This window comes from Andrena cerasifolii, chromosome 2 (genome assembly GCF_050908995.1).
Source record: "Andrena cerasifolii isolate SP2316 chromosome 2, iyAndCera1_principal, whole genome shotgun sequence".
NCBI classification, from domain to species: domain Eukaryota; kingdom Metazoa; phylum Arthropoda; class Insecta; order Hymenoptera; family Andrenidae; genus Andrena; species Andrena cerasifolii.
This window is the reverse complement of record NC_135119.1, coordinates 25,423,217-25,442,367: the sequence shown is the minus strand read 5'-3', so window position 1 is coordinate 25,442,367 and position 19,151 is coordinate 25,423,217. Positions and strand designations below refer to the sequence as shown.

The following is a 19,151-nucleotide window of genomic DNA, read 5'->3' as shown; positions in this document are numbered from 1 at the left end:
CATATTTTTATATCTGTGAATTACAAATTTTAATATATAATTCTTCCTCATCCACCTATGCTATTTTTATTACTGCCCAGAGTTTAGATTTCGAAAAATATGAAATTCATATTTTTACATCTGTGACTTACAAATTTTAATATATAATTCTTCCTCATCCACCTGTGCTATTTTTATTACTGCCCAGAGTTCAGATTTGGAAAACTATGAAATTCATATTTTTATATCTGTGACTTACAAATTTTAATATATAATTCTTCCTCGTCCACCTATGCTATTTTTATTACTGCCCAGAGTTCAGATTTGGAAAACTATGAAATTCATATTTTTATATCTGTGACTTACAAATTTTAATGTATAATCCTTCCTCATCCACCTATGCTATTTTTATTACTGCCCAGAGTTCAGATTTGGAAAACTATGAAATTCATATTTTTATATCTGTGACTTACAAATTTTAATATATAATTCTTCCTCGTCCACCTATGCTATTTTTATTACTGCCCAGAGTTCAGATTTGGAAAACTATGAAATTCATATTTTTATATCTGTGACTTACAAATTTTAATATATAATTCTTCCTCATCCACCTATGCTATTTTTATTACTGCCCAGAGTTTAGATTTCGAAAAATATGAAATTCATATTTTTATATCTGTGACTTACAAATTTTAATATATAATTCTTCCTCATCCACCTATGCTATTTTTATTACTGTCCAGAGTTTAGATTTGGAAAAATATGAAATTCATATTTTTACATCTATGACTTACAAATTTTAATATATAATTCTTCCTCATCCACCTATGCTATTTTTATTACTGCTCAGAGTTCAGATTTGGAAAACTATGAAATTCATATTTTTATATCTGTGACTTACAAATTTTAATATATAATTCTTCCTCATCCACCTATGCTATTTTTATTACTGCGCAGAGTTCAGATTTGGAAAAATATGAAGTTCATATTTTTACATCTATGACTTACAAATTTTAATATATAATTCTTCCTCATCCACCTATGTTAAATTTATTACTGTTCAGAGTTCAGACTTTCTTTGGGCCCCGCTGTAAACGCCCCAGTTGGGCCACCGCGCCACCGGTGATACACGTATTACCACGCACAGTATCTGTTATATTTATTTTCTTAGATTAACTGCATTTAGACTGTATTAAATGGAATGCTTGCGAGGGTAGGTGAGATTTGATGTAATTACGAGTGTAATAGAATTTGTAACTACCACAAAGAAATTGTGAAATTAGAGCAGATAGAAATGGTGACGTAGGTGTGTTTCAAAGCTCAATAACGAGGAGATAGTCGATTGTTTAATTGGCATTGTAAATTAAATGGCACTTAGCGGGAAACGCGCTGCTGAGTCAGGCGACTCGCGCAGAGGAAAACGAGGAAGAAAGAACAGATAACGAGCGCTCATTTCGTAATTCAGTGAGCACACTGTAGTTCCCCGCTCGATGTAGAAACAGGCATCGATTAATCGCTGGCCGGGAATTTCTACAAAGAGAGGCTGACGCGGTTTCGTAGTTTCATAACACAAAGTGATAAATAAGTGATAATTCTTCAAGCGCTGTTGACTTGAATCTTCTGGATTCCTTTTCTTTTTAAATCATATTGGAAACGAAGTCGAGGTTGACGATGTAGCAAGCTGAAGTCTAGGCAATGCTGTTTGCTAAGATAGTGATAGATTTCTGTTGGAGGAAAAGGGGTAGATATTTTATGAAATATCAGGAACCTCCAATCGAGAAGTTTGGAGTTTGGAATTTGGAGATTATCACGAACGAGATAGTAATACAGCTGGCTGGCAACGCGTGATTTGGATCTTTGGGTGATTAATTATCCCGTAGTCGATTAAAGGCTGTTGTGAAAAGAGTCTGAACGAGTATTGCGAGTGATAAAAAATCCTGTAGATTAATTCAGTGATATTTCAGGAATGAGATTTCCATTATTATGAATCTTACGTGGCACGATGCATGCGACGTATTTTGTTAATATTTAAATGTGAATGTTAGAATTATGAAGAGACTTAAAGTTCCCGGCGTTGCCCGGGTTATATATCTTTCCCCGGCGAAGGGGAGGGAGTTTTTAAAATAGGAACATCCCGAACCCGGAAATTCAAAAAATTCTGAAACTTCGTGAATATGTAGGGAATTTTCCTCTGATTACAGCGCAATTTTTGTTTGCTGCCCAAATTTACTCTAACGGGGTGTAATTGACCCCTGAAAATCCGGTTATTTTCCGTTTTTCTGTTATAACTCGTGAACTGTAAAATATTTTTTCTTGCCAAATAAAAAAAAATTAAAATAACTAAAATCCGTGCAAACCCATACAATTTTGAGTTCATTTAATACTTATGGATCTACAAAAATATAACACAATAAAATACACTGCATACAAAACCAAATGAAAAAGAACTAAAATAACTAAAATCCATGCAAGATATAAATTATAAATCTTTATTAGATTTAGTATTTTTCTTCCGAACTCACGAAGATTATATTTTTACAGTAAACTCTTACCTACTATAATTTGCTTGTGTCCGAAGCGATTTCAAGTTAAAATGTTAACGTTTTTAATTAAATAATTAATTAATTTTTACACATTAATTCTAGCATCCAAACCCGTTTCCTTGAATTTAAAAACCCGTTTTCGAATTTTACAAATTCATAAAAAAGAAACGGTTTTCAAAAACCGACAACATATACAGTTCAAACTTACTGAGAAAACGCATTTCGAAGTATGCAACTTCAAATTTATATAATAGTATTAGACGAAGAGCCTTGGTTAAGATTCTGAGTTCAAGGTCGTTGCAGAGACACTTCATTTTTTTTTAGATTTTTTTAAAATCATTTTGAGATCAATTCGAAGATATGTGAGGGTCACTTCAAGTTCTCAAGATCTCTTCAAAGTTACCTAGTAATAGATTCGTGCCAAAGTTATTGCCAGATACACCTCAAGATTGCTAGATGATCGCTTCAAGATCCATTTGGCAGTGCAATTTTACTTCAAAGCAGTCTGTGTCAACTATTATCTTGACGCTATTAATAGTCGCCCAGAGATCTGAATAACGCGAAAATTGAAAAGAGAAGAAGTTTCAAGTGAAATCGATTATCTACCTTGTTACAGTGTGTACACAGGCGACTAACTCAATCAATCTGTGTTTGATTAACTCCCACGCCATTACATGAAATCTTCTGTTGTTACGATCGAGGTTCTATGTAGTATGGTAGGTACAAGACACGTACGCGAATGTAGAGGCGAGGTACAGAGTAGACCTAAAATTCAATGCATTTCTCGGTAATTACTATTTTAGCCATTCCTCGCCGATTTTGATGACCTTGAAATATGTTGTCAAGGTCATCATTCTTATACAGTGACTCGCATTAATATTCGGACACTTTTTAAAATCGCATAACTTTTTTAAAATTGGTCCAAACGATTTGAGTTTTTTTTTTTGAGAAGCTAGAAGGATTAGTTTGCTAGCTAACGCGTTTCGTCGTTTTGAAAAAAAATGTATTTGGTTGGAATAGCGAAAAGAATAGCAAAGGTCGATTTTCTTCGGGGGCACCCTCCAGAATAGTTCCAATTAATTAAAAAAAAATCCGTGTAAAGTTTCAGCTCGATCGGATAACGGGAAAGGCTGCCCCTGGGCCCTTAAACATTTAAATCATTATGTAACAGCTCGCGAAGTCGATTTTATATAATATCCTCCAAGTTATTGAGTAAATAAAAAAATATGTCAAACAAAAGTTGTAGATTCGGACAAGGAGCATCTTTTATGTTCTATTACTTTTTCTCGTGCGACAAACGGTTTTCGAAAAAAATCCAAAAAACTAAAAGAAGAAACTAAACATATAAGTCATGTGACCACCTTTCTCCCGGTGCGCCGTTGCTGCTGGGACCCGAAGGAGAGAGAGGGGGAGAAGATAAAAGGGCGGACTATAGTTCGTTGGGCAATACAAAGCGATATGCTTTGAAACGCCATCCCGTTTAACAAGAGCACAAAAATACAAATACAAATAACATTTCTGGCAACGTTTAAACATATCTGCGATAACTTCAAATAGTTATGATTATCCATCGACGGTAAAGTAAAGATCGCGCGACATATCTAGTATTAATTCTTCCCGCGCTAGCGTCTTCATTTCGCTCGTACGTTCGAATCACCCTTGTCGCGTTAGATTTACAATATAGAAAATCAAGCGAACTAAGTAAGTACTGCAATTTAAGAAAAATCAGTTCTATCGAAAAGGACATACTTAGTTTCCTAATTTGGGGACGAACATGGCCACTGCTGACGCCACAATGAACAAGAAGAGGAATAATTTCCTAGCAGCATATCACATCTTAAAATTCTCTCAAGAAAACAAAGACGATACAGAGATCGTAGACATCGAACGCAGGTGCCTCGCCACCAAATATTTGACTGCAAAACAGCTGTAAGTTTCGTAATCTACGTGTACATTCAATATAACTCACAAACAAATAGATATATATATATATTCCACAGTGAATCAGAGGACATGGCAGCTTGCCTGCTTCGAAGAAGTTTAGAAGATTACCAGAGTCTAATGGAAAGCAAGGAGGGCGTGAATAATTATTGGAAGCAGTTCAAGGCGCAAACGCCAAAGGTCGATAACAATCCACAGGCGTGGAAGTCTGGTTTAAGTGACGTAGACGTAGCCATCAGCTTCGTGAAGCCTCTATCTTGCCAGAATGATAATACCATGCCGTGTCGTGGAAGAGTCTTTAATGATAGGCACATTGAGAACATTATAAGTACGTGGAAGAATAAAGAGCTGTTAGTAAGAAACAGAAAGATCAGCGCTCAAGTAAAAGCGAATGTTGGTAAGGGTTCGAATATAGATGGCAGAGGAAGGCCAGGAAGTAATGTGCAGTTTGCAGCGGAGAGGTGTTCCGTATCGTCGAGCAATTCCGCAGACGAGAGCAGTAGCGTGCAAGTAAGTTGTACTAACAGGCAGGTGCCTAAAGCTCACTCGATAAATCGAGACAATCATAACGAACCACGCCAGCAATTACTTAAGTTCAAACCGAGAACCGAGTCGAAATTTCTCAGAGAGGATTCGTTTAATGTACCTAGAAATAATCATGAACCGTCCAGCGTTTATAAAAACAATGTGAAATTAAAGTCCCAAGTTTTTCCTCAGAGCAGCGAAGATGATTACGAAGCCCCTAGACCTAAGATGAAATGCTTCAAGACTGCTAGGGACGAGTTGAGCGTGCAGCAGGCGAAGAATAACAGAGCGGCGCAGAAAAAGACTTTAGGCGGCAAGTCGTCTGTGAATTCGCAGTTCATGTGCCCGCTTAGACGCGAGAAGGAGAAAGCGACGCAGGGTCAGGATATGTACAATAGCGAGACTGATACTATGGAAGTGGAAGACGAGAGACTGAAGAACGTGGAGCCGAAAATGATTGAATTAATAAAGAACGAGATAATGCATTCGAAAGCGACTGTTTCTTGGGACGACATAGCTGGTCTAGAGTACGCGAAGAAGATTATCAAGGAAGTAATCGTGTATCCTATGTTGAGACCCGATATTTTCACCGGCCTGCGTAGGCCGCCTAAAGGGGTTTTGTTATTTGGACCTCCAGGTACCGGGAAGACGCTTATAGGAAAGTGTATAGCCTCGCAGAGCAAGTCGACATTCTTTTCAATCTCTGCGAGCTCTTTGACTTCAAAGTGGATAGGAGAGGGAGAGAAGATGGTCAGAGCGTTGTTCGCCGTGGCTAGGGTTTACCAGCCGTCGGTTATTTTCATAGACGAGATAGACTCTTTGCTCACTCAGAGGTCCGAAACCGAGCACGAAAGTTCTAGGAGGTTGAAAACCGAGTTCCTGGTACAATTAGATGGGGCAGCGACTGGCGAGGAAGACCGTATGTTAATCGTAGGAGCAACGAACAGACCTCAAGAACTGGACGAGGCAGCGCGAAGGCGACTCGTTAAGAGGCTCTACGTACCTCTGCCGGAAGTTCAAGCTCGTAAACAAATTATAAATACCTTGTTGGTAACTATTCCGCACAATCTCACGGAGGAAGACGTTAACGATGTAGCTGAGCGATCGAAGGGATATTCAGGGGCAGATATGTCCAATTTGTGCAAAGAAGCTAGCATGGGACCGATTAGAAGTATTTCGTTCAGCCAGTTAGAAAATATTAGGAAGGAAGACGTCAGACAAGTGACTGTGGATGATTTTAAAGAAGCGCTGATACACGTACGCCCCAGTGTATCCGAGTCCAGCTTATCAACTTATATCGAATGGGATTCTATATATGGAACTGGGACGGCGCAGAATTATAAAGTATAGGGGGGAGAAATAATTTGAACGATTCAGTATTTCATTTACTTTAAATATCAAATATATATTTTTGTACTACAAGTTTTTATAATAAATACGGCTATTAATGATGTAGGAGTTACTTCAATATCTACGTAAGAAAGATTTGTTATGTGAATTTAGCGATATAGATTTTCTTTTTGTAAGATATTAACAAGTATTCCTCGGAATGAACCATTATATTCAAGGAAATAACAGCCGTAGTGTCAAGTATCAGTCTTTTCGATGTCATAACATTAAAATCTATCTTATCGAAGTCTTCTATATAAAATATATGCACGTTCCCTGGAAATAATCGTTTGCGTACATTACGATACTCTTACGTTGCACAAAGGAAATGTTCTATTACCTGAATCTAAGCCTAGAATAAGTACATTGCCGTACACTAAAACATCTGTCGGAGTGCCATGTAATGTAGGAAATACATTATGTAACTTCCATTCTTTGCCTCGCACTAGAAAACCTAAGTATCCATATTCTACAATAATAAGATATCTCGTTAGTTTTATACACTCACAAATTTAATTGATAAATGAGCACCTACCTGCGATACAGACGATTATATCCGGTTTAAAAGTATAATAACGTCGAATTCGTATGTTTGGCGGTTGAACACAGGTGTAAGTATAGTTTTCTTTGTCCGCGCTCAGGTTCCAGTGAACGTAATGTCCCTCTTCCGTATAAAAATATACCTTAGCAGTAACACGTCCGCAGTTCAAATGAGAAATCTATCGAGTTATGTTTCTTAAACTTTTTAATAATCGCTGAACACTTACTTTATCGTTATCTGAGCCAATAGCGATAATATTATCCGTACCGAATTTATACATAGTCCTTGGTATCGGTCCTTCGATAACTATCACATTATGCTTGGCGATGTAACAGTAACTGTAACTCGTACTGTTAAACGTTCAATATTTAGTAACCACGCAATTATTTCATGCCTATCATTTATAAATTCTTCAAGCCATACCAAATCAGCTTCCCACGCGTCTTATCGATCAGCTTCTTCGAAGCAATATCCCAGAAGCTTATATGATCATAAACAGAGCACGAAATACAAATCACGTTTGTATCTGCAAAACGTATATTGCTAATCAAAAGAACTCATCGAAATTATTTATTAAAAAAGAAATACGAATACCATCTCTGCATAAGTGCACGCTCCTTACATATTCCTTGTGGTCAGCTATGTATATCGCACCTTTGTGCAAATTACAAATATCGTAAAAGTAAATGTACCCCTCGGACGTCCCGACAGCCAATATATTCCCTGCGGAAAGTGTTCGTTATAAATTTCAAATGCAGTTTCATGTGTTCGGTGCGCTAATGCAGTGCTCCGCAACTAGTGATGAGATTCAAAGCACTTCGAACATGATTCGAAGCTTAAAACTCTTGAAAGACTTGAGTCTTGATAGGTCTTGAGTCTTGATAGTCTTGAGTCTTGATAGGTCTTGAGTCTTGATAGTCTTGAGTCTTGATAGGTCTTAAAAGTCTTGAAAATGAACATCTGGTTACCAAAAACTAGCCAGGTTGATCGGCCAGAGGGTCTCGCCAGGGTCGCGGTTTATGACGGTGGCGGTGGAAGTACATACGGGTCCGAAACTTACCAAGTCTTTGAAGCAAGAGTTTCAACACTTCCAAGACGATCAAGACTCAAGACTTATCAAGACTCAAGACTTATCAAGACTCAAGACTTATCAAGACTCAAGACTTATCAAGACTCAAGACTTATCAAGACTCAAGACTTATCAAGACTCAAGACTTATCAAGACTCAAGACTTATCAAGACTCAAGACTTATCAAGACTCAAGACTTATCAAGACTCAAGACTTATCAAGATTCAAGACTTATCAAGATTTTTAAGAGTTTCAAGCAGAGATGAGCAACAAATTTCGTACACAAATTTTTATTTCAAATAATTTTTTGTCCATCTGTGGACATTCAAGACAGTATCACTATCCGCAACTACTGTGCCATGAGACAATGCCTAGTATGCCACAGCGCAATGCTTCCAAAAGGAGAAAAAGCACAAGATTTTTTCAACAAAGTTTTTCACAAATAAATGTAATTTCTGTGTATACGCTTCGCAACTTCTGTGTGCTTTGCACATTTTTGCTTGTGGTGTACCATGGAATTCTGGGAAGGGCTTAGGTGTGCCCAGGATGAGAAAAGGTTGCAGAGCACTGCGCTAATGTATCCTGTTACCTGAGGTAGCTGTACAAGTGATACATTCCTCGCCTCGGTATTTCGACAACGGTTCAATGGACTTGCTTTCCACATTGTATTTTGTTATATTTTTGCACTTGATCCATAGCTTGAACATCGTTCTCCACAGCGCAGCATCGTGTTTCTCGTGTAGCTCTGTGTAAAACTTATCTGGTTTTAACGTCTCGCACAAGGTGCTCCATAAATCCTCTGATATCTCCCTCTTGCATATTTTATACCAGTGGTTGTTTTCCTAGAATCGATTCATAAATGGTAAGTAATTCTTAATTGAAATTTGATTGAAAGCTGCAAAAGTTTAATATCTTCTACAGCCATCACAGATGTACACACGCGCGCGCCATGCATGTGTGTGCGCGCATGCACTTGCATTCATGTTTACGTACGTTTTAAATTTAACAACAATGCGACAATGATTTCAGTCACGTGGTTTCGTCTAAATAAGCTAAGAAATTTGTCCACAATAAACTAAGAATTTTTACGAACTGTACACGAACATAGAATCATGTAAGTGTAAAAAAAAAACCGGTGCATTCTGACTTCGGACAACACGCAAGACGTACCTTTAAAATCTTATCGATAACTAGGTTCCAGCACTTGCAAACTGTTTTGAAATTCGTAAGCACCACTGGATCCACGTATAAAAATATTTGCTCCCATATCTCCGGTGGGAAAGTCATTTTCACTTGTCAAATGTCGCAAATTAAATGCTCTGGCAATGGAACTGAACGCGACGTGTAACTACCGCGTATCTGTAATCGGTTTATTTCCTTCCAATGAGCGAATTTTCATTTGTTGTTACCAGCTTTGGGTACAACAGTGTCCCGCTTCAGAAACCCCTTGAAAATCTGAAAGTCCTTGTGGAAATATTTGTCCCCGATCTTAATCGTTCCCTTTAAAAGAACACTGGCGAATTAATTCCTTTTTTAGCAACATCGGCTCTCTTAAATTCTCAAAGAAAAGAGAGCGATACTTTTTCAGGGACATTCCCTTTATTTGATTACCTATCCGTGAATAATCAGCGAGACGAGCGAAAAAAATTTCCTTTGTGCTCCAGTTTTCTTGCAGGATCGGGGGAAGGGGGGAGGGGGCCGTGGACGAAGAAAGAAAAGTTTAAAGGGTCAAGTGTACTCGAGAGTCGAGTGGAATCAATAAACATTAAATTCTACATAGTTTGGGGACCACCTATACGAATAGAAGGTTTTTATTGGTCAATGCGCGATGTGATATATAATACCAGATTTGACATTAAGCGAGAGGGGCTTTGCCTGCCGCAGCACGTGCACAAATGAGTCGAACCAGCGCGGATCTCTAACCTTCACGGAATTTACACGCTTCCGTTTCGATCGCAATAGTCATTACTTATTATTCGGAGCAACTAGCCGCAGAATGACAGAACAAGGTACGAATCAAAATTTCCTTTTTAAACTCTCGAGTACTCACAAAACTAATACTTCACATTTATATTTTTCGATTAAGTCTCTGGATCTTCTGGTACTCATTCGAATTTCAGAGTGTTAATTTAACTTAAAGATCACTTAAAACATGTTTCGTGTATGCAAAGATCGAGTAAGGAATGTTGTTTGCATTGAAACGAACGATCTTCTGTTGTTAATTTTTCACTTCAGTGTTACGAATATGGTACAGCTGGGGGGCTGTTTTTTAACCCTCGTACAACGAATGCAGGGTCATTTTGATCCAACTCTGATAAAGTCGATCACGATGTTACATTTGTGACGGCGATGGCAAAGTATAGTGTAAGATGCCTAAATTGCAGTAGCATTATTTGTAAAAATCATACAGGAGATACACCTATTTTATGTATCGAATGTACGTGAATGTTTTTTTTTATGTATTTTTTTATTACCTATTTATGTGGGATTAATTCATTTTATATTCAATTTTTTCGTGAAACCCATTTACCATAGAAATGTTGCTATGGGTCAAACTGACTCTGCGTTCGTCTTACGCGACCATATCCACCATTTGTCTTCCGAGAGTTAATGCCCGTTAATCTGCAGCCGTTCCATCGAAGACCGACTACGAGTGCGAGATGGACGGAAGGAGCGATGACGACAGCGGAGACGACTGGGACGAGATCACGGAGGATTTTGAATCGATACCGTGCCTTTTTTGCAACGAAGTTACAAGCAACTTTCCCACCGCGCTGGAGCACCTCGTGACCTCGCACAGATTCGACTTGAAGAACTTTATAGCGAGACACTCTCTCGACACTTATTCCTATATCAAATTGATCAATTTCATCAGACAAAAGAACGTTCTGCCCGATCAGCTGAACGCATTGAATATAAAGACGTGGGAGAGCGACGAGTACTTGAGGCCTATTATAGAAGATGATCCCTGGCTGATGTTTGGTAACTACGCAGATAAGCAGTGAAGATTCCATTGTCGAGTTAATACGTTAATTTTGTACTTGTTCGTTTAAAGATATCGAGGACTTGGAAGAGAAGACGACGAAGCCTATAGCGTATACAGTAAACTCGGAGAATGGCTGTGTCACGTTGTCCGAAGCACACTTCGCTGAATTGCAAAGGACGATACAAACGCTGCGAGCACAGTTGGAGCACCGTGAGTTGGCGTGCTTCTTAGCAAAACAGGTATACGTGCGTGAAGTTTAATGTCTCTGCGGTAGGCGATAAACCTGTCTAATGAATCGCATTCACAGCAAATAGATGAAATGACAGAGAAGGCACGGAAGCTCGTGCTGGATGACGATTCGGATGAGAACAACACTGTCGTTCCCTCTGGCAACTCCAATTGCAACGTCGACAAAAGCTACTTCAATACGTACAGCCATTTCGCCATTCATCACGAGATGCTAACGGTAAATAAGCAGATTCTTCTTTAAAGGGACAAGCGGCATTTTATTCAGAAAAGATAATACTTTCGGAAAATGAAATAAAAACAAATCGATTTTTCGACTGCCTATTCCCCTTAATCGAAACTCGCAGACTATAAGTATTATTTTTCTACAGGACAAAATACGAACAGAAAGCTATCGTGATGCGTTATTGATGAACGCGAATAGATTTAGTAACTCTGTGGTGCTGGACGTCGGCTGTGGAACTGGCATCCTGTCTATGTTCGCAGCGAAAACTGGATGCCGGAAAGTTATCAGTGTTGACCAGTCAGATGTAATTTGTCATGCTATCGACATAGTGAGGTAAAAATTTACTCGAATGACGCCCAACTCTGGTTTCCCGTACTTCCGTATGCCTAACAAGATCATTTCTCTCGCACGACAGGGAGAACAATTTGAGTGATATTATCACTTTGAAGAAAGGTCGCCTGGAGGATATTAATCTCGACGAAGAGAAAGTAGATGCAATTGTGTCGGAATGGATGGGCTACTTCCTCTTGTTCGAGGGCATGCTGGACACTGTCATATATGCGAGGGATCATTACTTAGCACCTGGTGGAACGCTTCTCCCCAACAGGTGTACGCTTAGTATCGTTGGGAGCGGAGATACCAGTGCGTGCGACTTATGTATCGATAGATTCCACAGGAAGGATATCTTCCGATGCGGCGAAAAATTAATACTACTCTTTTTATAGGAAGATACGTGGAGCTCATCGATTACTGGTCGAACGTGTACGGTTTCAAGATGAGCTGCATGAAAGCAGAAGTTGTTCGCGAGCCAAGCATAGAAATCTGCGACGCTGATGAACTGATAACGAGCACCGTCGAAATCCAAGCGTTCGATTTATACAAAGTGGTGAAGGACTGCGTGAACTTCTCGTCGCCGTTCGAGCTGAAAGTGAAGAAGACAGGATCGCTGACCGCGATCGTTGGCTACTTCGATATCTTCTTTGACCTGGACAATCCAGTCCATTTCAGCACGGGACCCAACTCAACCCCGACGCATTGGAAGCAAACAGTATTTTCGCTGAGCGAACCAATCAGCATTACCGAGGGTAATTGCAATAAAATCTTTTAAAAATCTAGTGGAGGGTTCGCAAATAATTACAAGCGCTTCTTTCCACAGGGGAGATCTTAAGCGGTAAGTTAATCTGTCGCAGACACGTCAGGGACATTAGAGGACTTATTATCACGATCCATATAAAAAACACTAGCCAAGTTTACTACTTGGAATAAGTCCTCAATGCTCGCTTCGAAGTCCATACAATAGACGTAAGTGCCAAACACCAAGAACATAGGGTCCAGAGCAGCTTGCTGGTCGCAACACCGTTGATGACTATCATTGGAAATTACCGTAGGAACGCGGCTCAGAAACTGTAGCATAGAGCAGCCCGTACTCGTATTTTTTAAGACACTACGATTTACATTTTTGAAGCCCTTTAAGAACGTAGGAATCACCGTATAATCGCGTGCATCGTAAGCCTCTCGTCCCCCGCAATGGATAAATGGGTGTAAACAATCTTAAGGTCCTTCTGTTACGTTGCCTTACGGTATACTTTATGACCAAAGATCACGCCCGTTACTTCGATAAGTTGTTTTATACAAGCATGCACGCACATTTCTTTCCGCATTAACGTCGCGAATGTTAAGTGCTTCGAGATAGCGGTTGTTTACGATTCGTGCCTTTCGATAGCCGTTAAATTTACATTTGTAATTAAGGTAACAGCGAACGCTTCGAGAAGCTAGGTGTTTCTGGGAATAGTTGGCGATAGCGTTTCGTTTCACGGTTCCGTCGAATTTTTTAAACGGTTATCGGCGGCGGTAGAAAACAAACGTTCAAGTACGCGCGGCTGTATGTATACTCGATCGATTTGGATAACGAGACTGCTCGAAGGTTGTAACGTGTTCCAAAGCTGACGGAGTGCACGCACAGCCCGGTACATTTATTACGGCTCTGCCGCGAGAACAACGATAATCGAGTTCGCTCAAGTTAAGTGCAACCCAACTAAGGAACATCGACAAATCAATTTAAATCTAATATATGCATGCCTCTCGCTTGTGCATCTCACCGACCACGATATTATATACTATACATCTTCGATATTTAAATACTTGAACAGGTAACGAAATCGTCCGAAGTTCCCTGAGATTCGATTATATATCCGCCAGCTTTCTTGCATGCGCTACTTCGTAGGATAAGTATCTAGCTACCGACTCTTGTTAACGAATTTTACAGTTAACAGGACACGAAGTCGATCTGATATTCCAGCTTCCGCAGGTTGGCGAGCAAACGACACAACAGTTTACCTATCTTTGCTTAGGGTCTTTAAGATTCGTCTAGGAGAAACACTTCTAATATTACACCGTATCGTTTCTTACTTGTAATTTAGAATTTAGTTCGCTCTTAAAAGTGGCCCGCGTCTCATTTTACCGAGGGTCCGCTGAAAAGGTTATCCGCGCGCTCACCGAACTAAGGATATATAAAGACACAACTCTGTGATATATATAAAAAAAAAAGAATAATAGCAAATTTATTTGATTGTAAATGACGAGAATTATTGCCTTTCTTGATTAATATGTATACTTTTACATAAGTAAACGATCATGCTTAAAATCGAATAAACTATGGGAAAATCTTACGGAGCTAAGATCGATTCGCACTTTGTATCTCTCGCTCTCTCATTCAAATTCAAACATCCATACAAGAAACACTTTTCACTCATTCGCACTGTCTTTGTTGTTTAAATCTAGTTGGCGTACAACGTCTATAATACTAGATCTTTTCTTCCTAGTCTTTTAATGTTTTTAATCGAGCCGTCGTTCGACGTATCTTTGCGTTATCAAGATACTCGGTATTTCTTCGTCGAAACATTAACAAAACGCGTCGGTAAAAATGATGATCGGCAATCTCTCCCTGTACAAATCCCCAAAAGCATCCTGCGCAGATGGACCTGGCGATTGATCACAATTATTGTCCTCGGGTTTCTATACAATTTTTACAATGACTCCGAAGGGATCCACGGGATCCCGGAAGCCCACGGCGAATGATTTAATGCCGGAAATTTGGGTTGTCCGTCTGCCAGCCCTTCGCGTTGGGCCCAAACTGGTAGACCAACCTTCGGCCGAGCACGGGTTGGAAGATTTTGCTTTTGTAGTAATACCTGGAAGGATCGACAAGCGTTAAATCAATTACAGATGCGAATTAGATAAGCGGTTGCGGTTAAGTACCTCATGGCGCGGCTGAGTTTCTCGTACGTCATCTTAGTGTTTCCCTTCCGCGAGCCCCATCGTTTCGCGACTTCGTCGCTCTTGACGAACCGGAATTTCGCCTGCGAATAATCTTCCCAGCAGATTAAACTGGGGCACGTCTCTCGGTTGCGCAATAAGTCCCTAATAAACTCCCAAAGCTTTCCCTGGCTAGTGGCTGAAAGCGGAGTTACGTAACGTTAGCCGAATGTGCGCGACGAGTTATTTAGAATAGCTTCGGTGCTACTCACAATTCTTCTTTGGCTTTAATACTCGCGGCCTGCCCGGTGGTCGTTTGGTGGAGACTTCAATACTGTTGTCCGATTCTGCGTCTGCAAAAGCGGGAGGATTAAATAGAGGGGTGAATCGGAGGCGATGCCTTTCCGTTTATATAATCGAAATCCAGTGGACTCACTACCTGATGCATTGCTGGAATTGATCCGCGCGTATTCGTCCTCGGAATGGGGGTGTATGGTGTCGAATGATGGAACTGCAATCAGAGTTATTCGTTTTGATGCCGGGAGCGGGCAATTCTCTTTAATCGAGATTGAATTGGTGGAGGAGAAATAACGTTGCTTAGTTAAGCCGATGTTTATTTAGCGAGATGCTCCGCTACATATTCGGTTACTGTTACATTTGTTATCAGCGCGCCGCGTAGCTGACAGATACATACGTAAATTCGAGATATGCTGAGAGTGGAGTAGGTCATAGAGACGATCTCCGTATATGGAGTCGTGATTGATAAAATCGCCTCTGCTGAAGGTGACCAGCTCGTTTCCAGGCACCGCCAGACTGTGCTGGATCATACTGTACGGCTGGCCGATGTAAGACGCCGCGGACATCAGCCAATTTATCGTCTCCTCTTGACACCAGTCTCTGACGGGCTTGTCTGACCAGCCGGTGCCGTCAATTTCATTGTTCTCCTCACCTGTTGGCCACGTGATGACATGACAAGATTAATGGGCGAAGCTAATGGAGGGGAGGGGTGTGATAGGAGCGAAGTGAAATGACGTTTCGTGAATGGGAATTGTAGCGAGAACCAGAGCTAAATCCGAATACATTGGAAAGACGAGGGAAGCTAAATCGGATTTGGTGACTCAAACGGAGTTAAGAGCTCGAATACTCAAGCGGGGTTGAATAGTTTGAGTTCGCGAATGGAGTTGAGTTGGTTTCTTTGAGTACTCAAGGGAAGTTGAGTTGATTACTTTGAGTACCCGAGCAGAATTGAATTAATTACTTTGAGTACTCGAGCGGAGTTGAGTTGATTACTTTGAGTACTCGAGAGGAGTTAAGTTGATTACTTTGAGTACTCGAGCGGAGTTGAGTTGATTTCTTTGAGAACTCGAACGGAGTTCAGTTGATTACCTCGAGTACTCAAGTGGAGTTGAGTTGATTTCTTTGAGTACTCGAACGGAGTTCAGTTGATTACCTCGAGTACTCAAGTGGAGTTGAGTTGATTTCTTTGAGTACTCGAACGGAGTTGAGTTGATTTCTTTGAGTACTCGAACGGAGTTGAGTTGATTTCTTTGAGTACTCGAACGGAGTTGAGTTGATTTCTTTGAGTACTCGAACGGAGTTGAGTTGATTTCTTTGAGTACTCGAACGGAGTTCAGTTGAATACCTCGAGTACTCAAGTGGAGTTGAGTTGATTTCTTTGAGTACTCGAACGGAGTTGAGTTGATTTCTTTGAGTACTCGAACGGAGTTGAGTTGATTGCTTTGAATATTCGAGCGGAGTTGAATACCTCGAGTACTCAAGTGGAGTTGAGTTGATTACTTCCAGTACGCAAGTGGAGTTGAGTTGAATACCTCGAGTACTCATGTGGAGTTGAGTTGATTTCTTTGAATACTCGAACGGAGTTGAGTTGATTACTTTGAGTACTCGAGCGAAGTTGAATACCTCGAGTACTCAAGTGGAGTTGAGTTGATTACTTCCAGTACGCAAGTGGAGTTGAGTTGATTACTTTGAGTACTCGAGCGGAGTTGAGTTGATTACTTTGAGTACTCAAACAGAGTTGAATATTTCGAGTACTCGAATGGAGTTCAATACTTTGAGTTCTCAAATAAACTCGTGTACTTTGAGTACCCAAGTGGAGTTAATTACTTTGAGTACTACTCAAGCGAAGTTGAGTACCCGAACACCCCGAGTATCCCAAAACAAGTCGATCTATTCCGATACCAGTACTCGAGTTATTCGAGCACTCTAAAGAAGTTACATCTATTCACCAATCGAGTTCTACTCGACTCGTATTTCAAGTACTCGGCCAGCTCTACCGTGGCGAGCACATCGACGTAGTATACTATCTCTCGCATTGACACAGTATTTACACTGCGACAGTATTACTAAATACAATGACCTGGAAATGTTAATAAGTTTCAACAAACACATCGCGGTCATTACCGAAGCTACACTTTTTTCGCGCCGGCTCGTAGCTGCGCGTCGTCAGAGCGTTGCTTTTTCTCGCCACCAGCGAGTCCATGTCCAATAAAAAGTGGTCATCTTCGTCGTTGAGGCTCGCAAACGATGGGTACACCTGCAACCGAAACGTATCCTATGACAAACAAATCCGAAACGAAGTCGAGCTTCTACGTTAATGACCTTGCCGGCGACTTCGAGCGTTTTGCCTCTCTTTCAGCGCGACGAAGAAGAGAGAGAAAAAAAAAGGAGATCGTTGCAATGCTATACCCGACGCTCGTGTGCGCACATACAGACACAGTATTTACGCCGCGCGATTATAAGTAAGTGGAATATCTGTACAGAACAGGTATCGGCAATTCGCAATAAATAACCACGGACCGTTGCTTCTTTCGAACGTAATTGCCTTTTTTTTACGTCAAGCGTTACGTTGCTTAGGCGAAGCCAAGCGCACAGTAAATGACTCCTGATTGGCGAATTAACACACACGAATTTTATTTAGTAACAACTAAATCCGCGGAAGCTTATCTCCGCCCCGGCTAATTTCCGTAATCGATCCTTTTTCCTTTTCGCGTCAGCAACGGCGGGGGTAATCGCGGCACAGCGAGGAGAATAAATTGTTCCCACAAACATTTTAATTGGCTACCATTCGACGCACCTCGTCAACAGTTAAGGTATTCTGCATTTCGTTTAACCACGGGGGAAATTACAATACAAAGGGCCAAGTATTTTACGATATAATTACAGCTCGCGAGCTTGTTATTCGATCGCTGGAATACGATATCCTTCGAGTCGAATTCCTGCGTTTAATATATCGGGAAACAGATTGCCACAGATACGGGCCTTTTACGCGTGGACGCGTTTGTTTTGACGCAGCAGTGGCGCTACTGAATTCTCGTATGGACCGAAACGGGCCGTTCGCTTTTTCTTTTTCGCGAACGTCACGCGGCACCGCCGGCGTAAACAAGTCGGAAAAATGTGAACGGGCTCTGCACCGATTTACTGCCGACTTCTTGGCAGGGACTTTTATTCGAGCTCCTGGTCTTATATGCCACCGTCGAGAAACAGATTAAGATTCATAGTTGAGCGTCACGTGTCAGCATACTTTCCAACATTTGCGACTATTGTCTGCCCCGCGAACATATGTCCTCCTCCGTCCGCTACCACTGGCTACTAATTGGCCAGCGATTAATTTACTCTTTCCGACTCCGCTAACCAAACACCAAAAACCACGAGGATATTAAACGTTACGAGTATTAAGACTAACTTCCTACGAACAACATTCGACAATAAAGATTACCCAAGATCAAAGCCCCCATCGGTTACACGTTCCATTTCCTCATTCGACTGTCACTCCAAAAGCAACATTCCCGTTTTCGTAGAAAGTTATTACGGAACGCCAGCGAGGCGCGTGGTTAAAATGGGCATGTGAAATGGTCGCGGATCGCGCGAGTATTGCGGCCCGAGTGTGAACTCGAACAATCGTGCGCACGAACGGAACGTAACCGAAACCGCGTAAACAAGCAAGGCTATACCTCACCTCCGACAAGTCGGTCCTGTCGTAGCCGTCGAATGGATCCATGGCCTCCCCCGTACGGTCGCTCGGTTTTCAAAACGACGGTGTGCAGTCGGTCCGAAGAACGCAGCGTTCGGAAAGTTATCGCGGTCACCAGGTATCGTCCGACGGTGCGTGGATAGCGAATCGCGTCGCCCGGTCCCGCAGGGGCCAGAATACTTGCGAGCAGATGTACAGCGACGTCGCGGCGGTGTAGCGCTGCGCGATACTGATCGCCGGTCGCCGAAATGTCTCTGACGAAGTCGGGGTCGCCAGGCTCGGTGACGCGAAAGACGTCAACGGGAGAACCGCGGGGACGGACAGCGCGGAAGAAGCAGGTTTCAACGGGGATTTCCCGCTCTTCGGGACCGGCCAATCACCGGCGGCGCGGCCCCGCGATAGCTGACGCAATAATTGCGGATACGCTCCATTGGCGGCGGTCCTCGAGATCCAGAACGCA

At 41.2% G+C, this 19,151-nt stretch overlaps 4 protein-coding genes across 5 annotated transcripts; 2 read left to right on the top strand and 2 right to left on the bottom strand.

Moving 5' to 3' along the window:
* The first annotated feature begins 4,084 nt into the window (after window positions 1-4,084).
* On the top strand, window positions 4,085-6,439 carry LOC143378746 (fidgetin-like protein 1). Its single transcript, XM_076830692.1, has 2 exons — window positions 4,085-4,451; window positions 4,523-6,439. The coding sequence occupies exons 1-2, from the start codon at window positions 4,297-4,299 to the stop codon at window positions 6,336-6,338; spliced, it is 1,971 nt and encodes a 656-aa protein (XP_076686807.1). The 5' UTR covers window positions 4,085-4,296; the 3' UTR covers window positions 6,339-6,439.
* On the bottom strand, window positions 6,368-9,654 carry LOC143378762 (uncharacterized). The gene is made up of 9 exons (XM_076830712.1): window positions 9,599-9,654; window positions 9,158-9,487; window positions 8,577-8,829; window positions 7,513-7,641; window positions 7,342-7,444; window positions 7,145-7,268; window positions 6,913-7,060; window positions 6,718-6,846; window positions 6,368-6,653 (listed from the first exon to the last, which is right to left on the bottom strand). The coding sequence occupies exons 2-9, from the start codon at window positions 9,272-9,274 to the stop codon at window positions 6,478-6,480; spliced, it is 1,179 nt and encodes a 392-aa protein (XP_076686827.1). The 5' UTR covers window positions 9,275-9,487; window positions 9,599-9,654; the 3' UTR covers window positions 6,368-6,477.
* Art3 (arginine methyltransferase 3) lies at window positions 9,632-14,021 on the top strand. The gene is made up of 8 exons (XM_076830699.1): window positions 9,632-9,996; window positions 10,616-10,969; window positions 11,043-11,212; window positions 11,281-11,439; window positions 11,591-11,778; window positions 11,861-12,087; window positions 12,171-12,530; window positions 12,602-14,021. The coding sequence occupies exons 1-8, from the start codon at window positions 9,984-9,986 to the stop codon at window positions 12,709-12,711; spliced, it is 1,581 nt and encodes a 526-aa protein (XP_076686814.1). The 5' UTR covers window positions 9,632-9,983; the 3' UTR covers window positions 12,712-14,021.
* Window positions 13,976-18,850, bottom strand: LOC143378768 (uncharacterized). Of its 2 annotated transcripts, none has more exons than XM_076830733.1 (7): window positions 18,677-18,850; window positions 17,122-17,254; window positions 15,395-15,649; window positions 15,137-15,211; window positions 14,973-15,053; window positions 14,704-14,899; window positions 13,976-14,636 (listed from the first exon to the last, which is right to left on the bottom strand). In XM_076830733.1, the coding sequence occupies exons 1-7, from the start codon at window positions 18,716-18,718 to the stop codon at window positions 14,525-14,527; spliced, it is 894 nt and encodes a 297-aa protein (XP_076686848.1). In that variant the 5' UTR covers window positions 18,719-18,850; the 3' UTR covers window positions 13,976-14,524. The 2 variants fall into 2 exon arrangements, with proteins under 2 accessions (XP_076686848.1, XP_076686849.1); XM_076830734.1 differs by having other exon boundaries at window positions 15,140-15,211.
* Between the last annotated feature and the right edge of the window lie 301 nt (window positions 18,851-19,151).

Bases quoted from the DNA above. Each gene is read 5' to 3' on its own strand.
- LOC143378746 (XM_076830692.1), top strand. From the start codon at position 4,297: ATGGCCACTGCTGACGCCACAATGAACAAGAAGAGGAATAATTTCCTA. The intron at 4,452-4,522 runs GTAAGTTTCGTA...TATATTCCACAG, and splicing joins TATTTGACTGCAAAACAGCT to TGAATCAGAGGACATGGCAG.
- LOC143378762 (XM_076830712.1), bottom strand. From the start codon at position 9,274: ATGACTTTCCCACCGGAGATATGGGAGCAAATATTTTTATACGTGGAT. The intron at 7,642-8,576 runs GTAACAGGATAC...CACTTTCCGCAG, and splicing joins CACTTGTACAGCTACCTCAG to GGAATATATTGGCTGTCGGG. The intron at 6,847-6,912 runs GTAGGTGCTCAT...TTATTATTGTAG, and splicing joins TATAATCGTCTGTATCGCAG to AATATGGATACTTAGGTTTT.
- Art3 (XM_076830699.1), top strand. The intron at 11,213-11,280 runs GTATACGTGCGT...TCGCATTCACAG, and splicing joins CGTGCTTCTTAGCAAAACAG to CAAATAGATGAAATGACAGA. The intron at 12,531-12,601 runs GTAATTGCAATA...TTCTTTCCACAG, and splicing joins ACCAATCAGCATTACCGAGG to GGGAGATCTTAAGCGGTAAG.
- LOC143378768 (XM_076830733.1), bottom strand. From the start codon at position 18,718: ATGGATCCATTCGACGGCTACGACAGGACCGACTTGTCGGAG. The intron at 15,650-17,121 runs GTAATGACCGCG...CGTGGCCAACAG, and splicing joins GCGAAAAAAGTGTAGCTTCG to GTGAGGAGAACAATGAAATT. The intron at 15,054-15,136 runs GTGAGTCCACTG...CCGCTTTTGCAG, and splicing joins TTCCAGCAATGCATCAGGTA to ACGCAGAATCGGACAACAGT.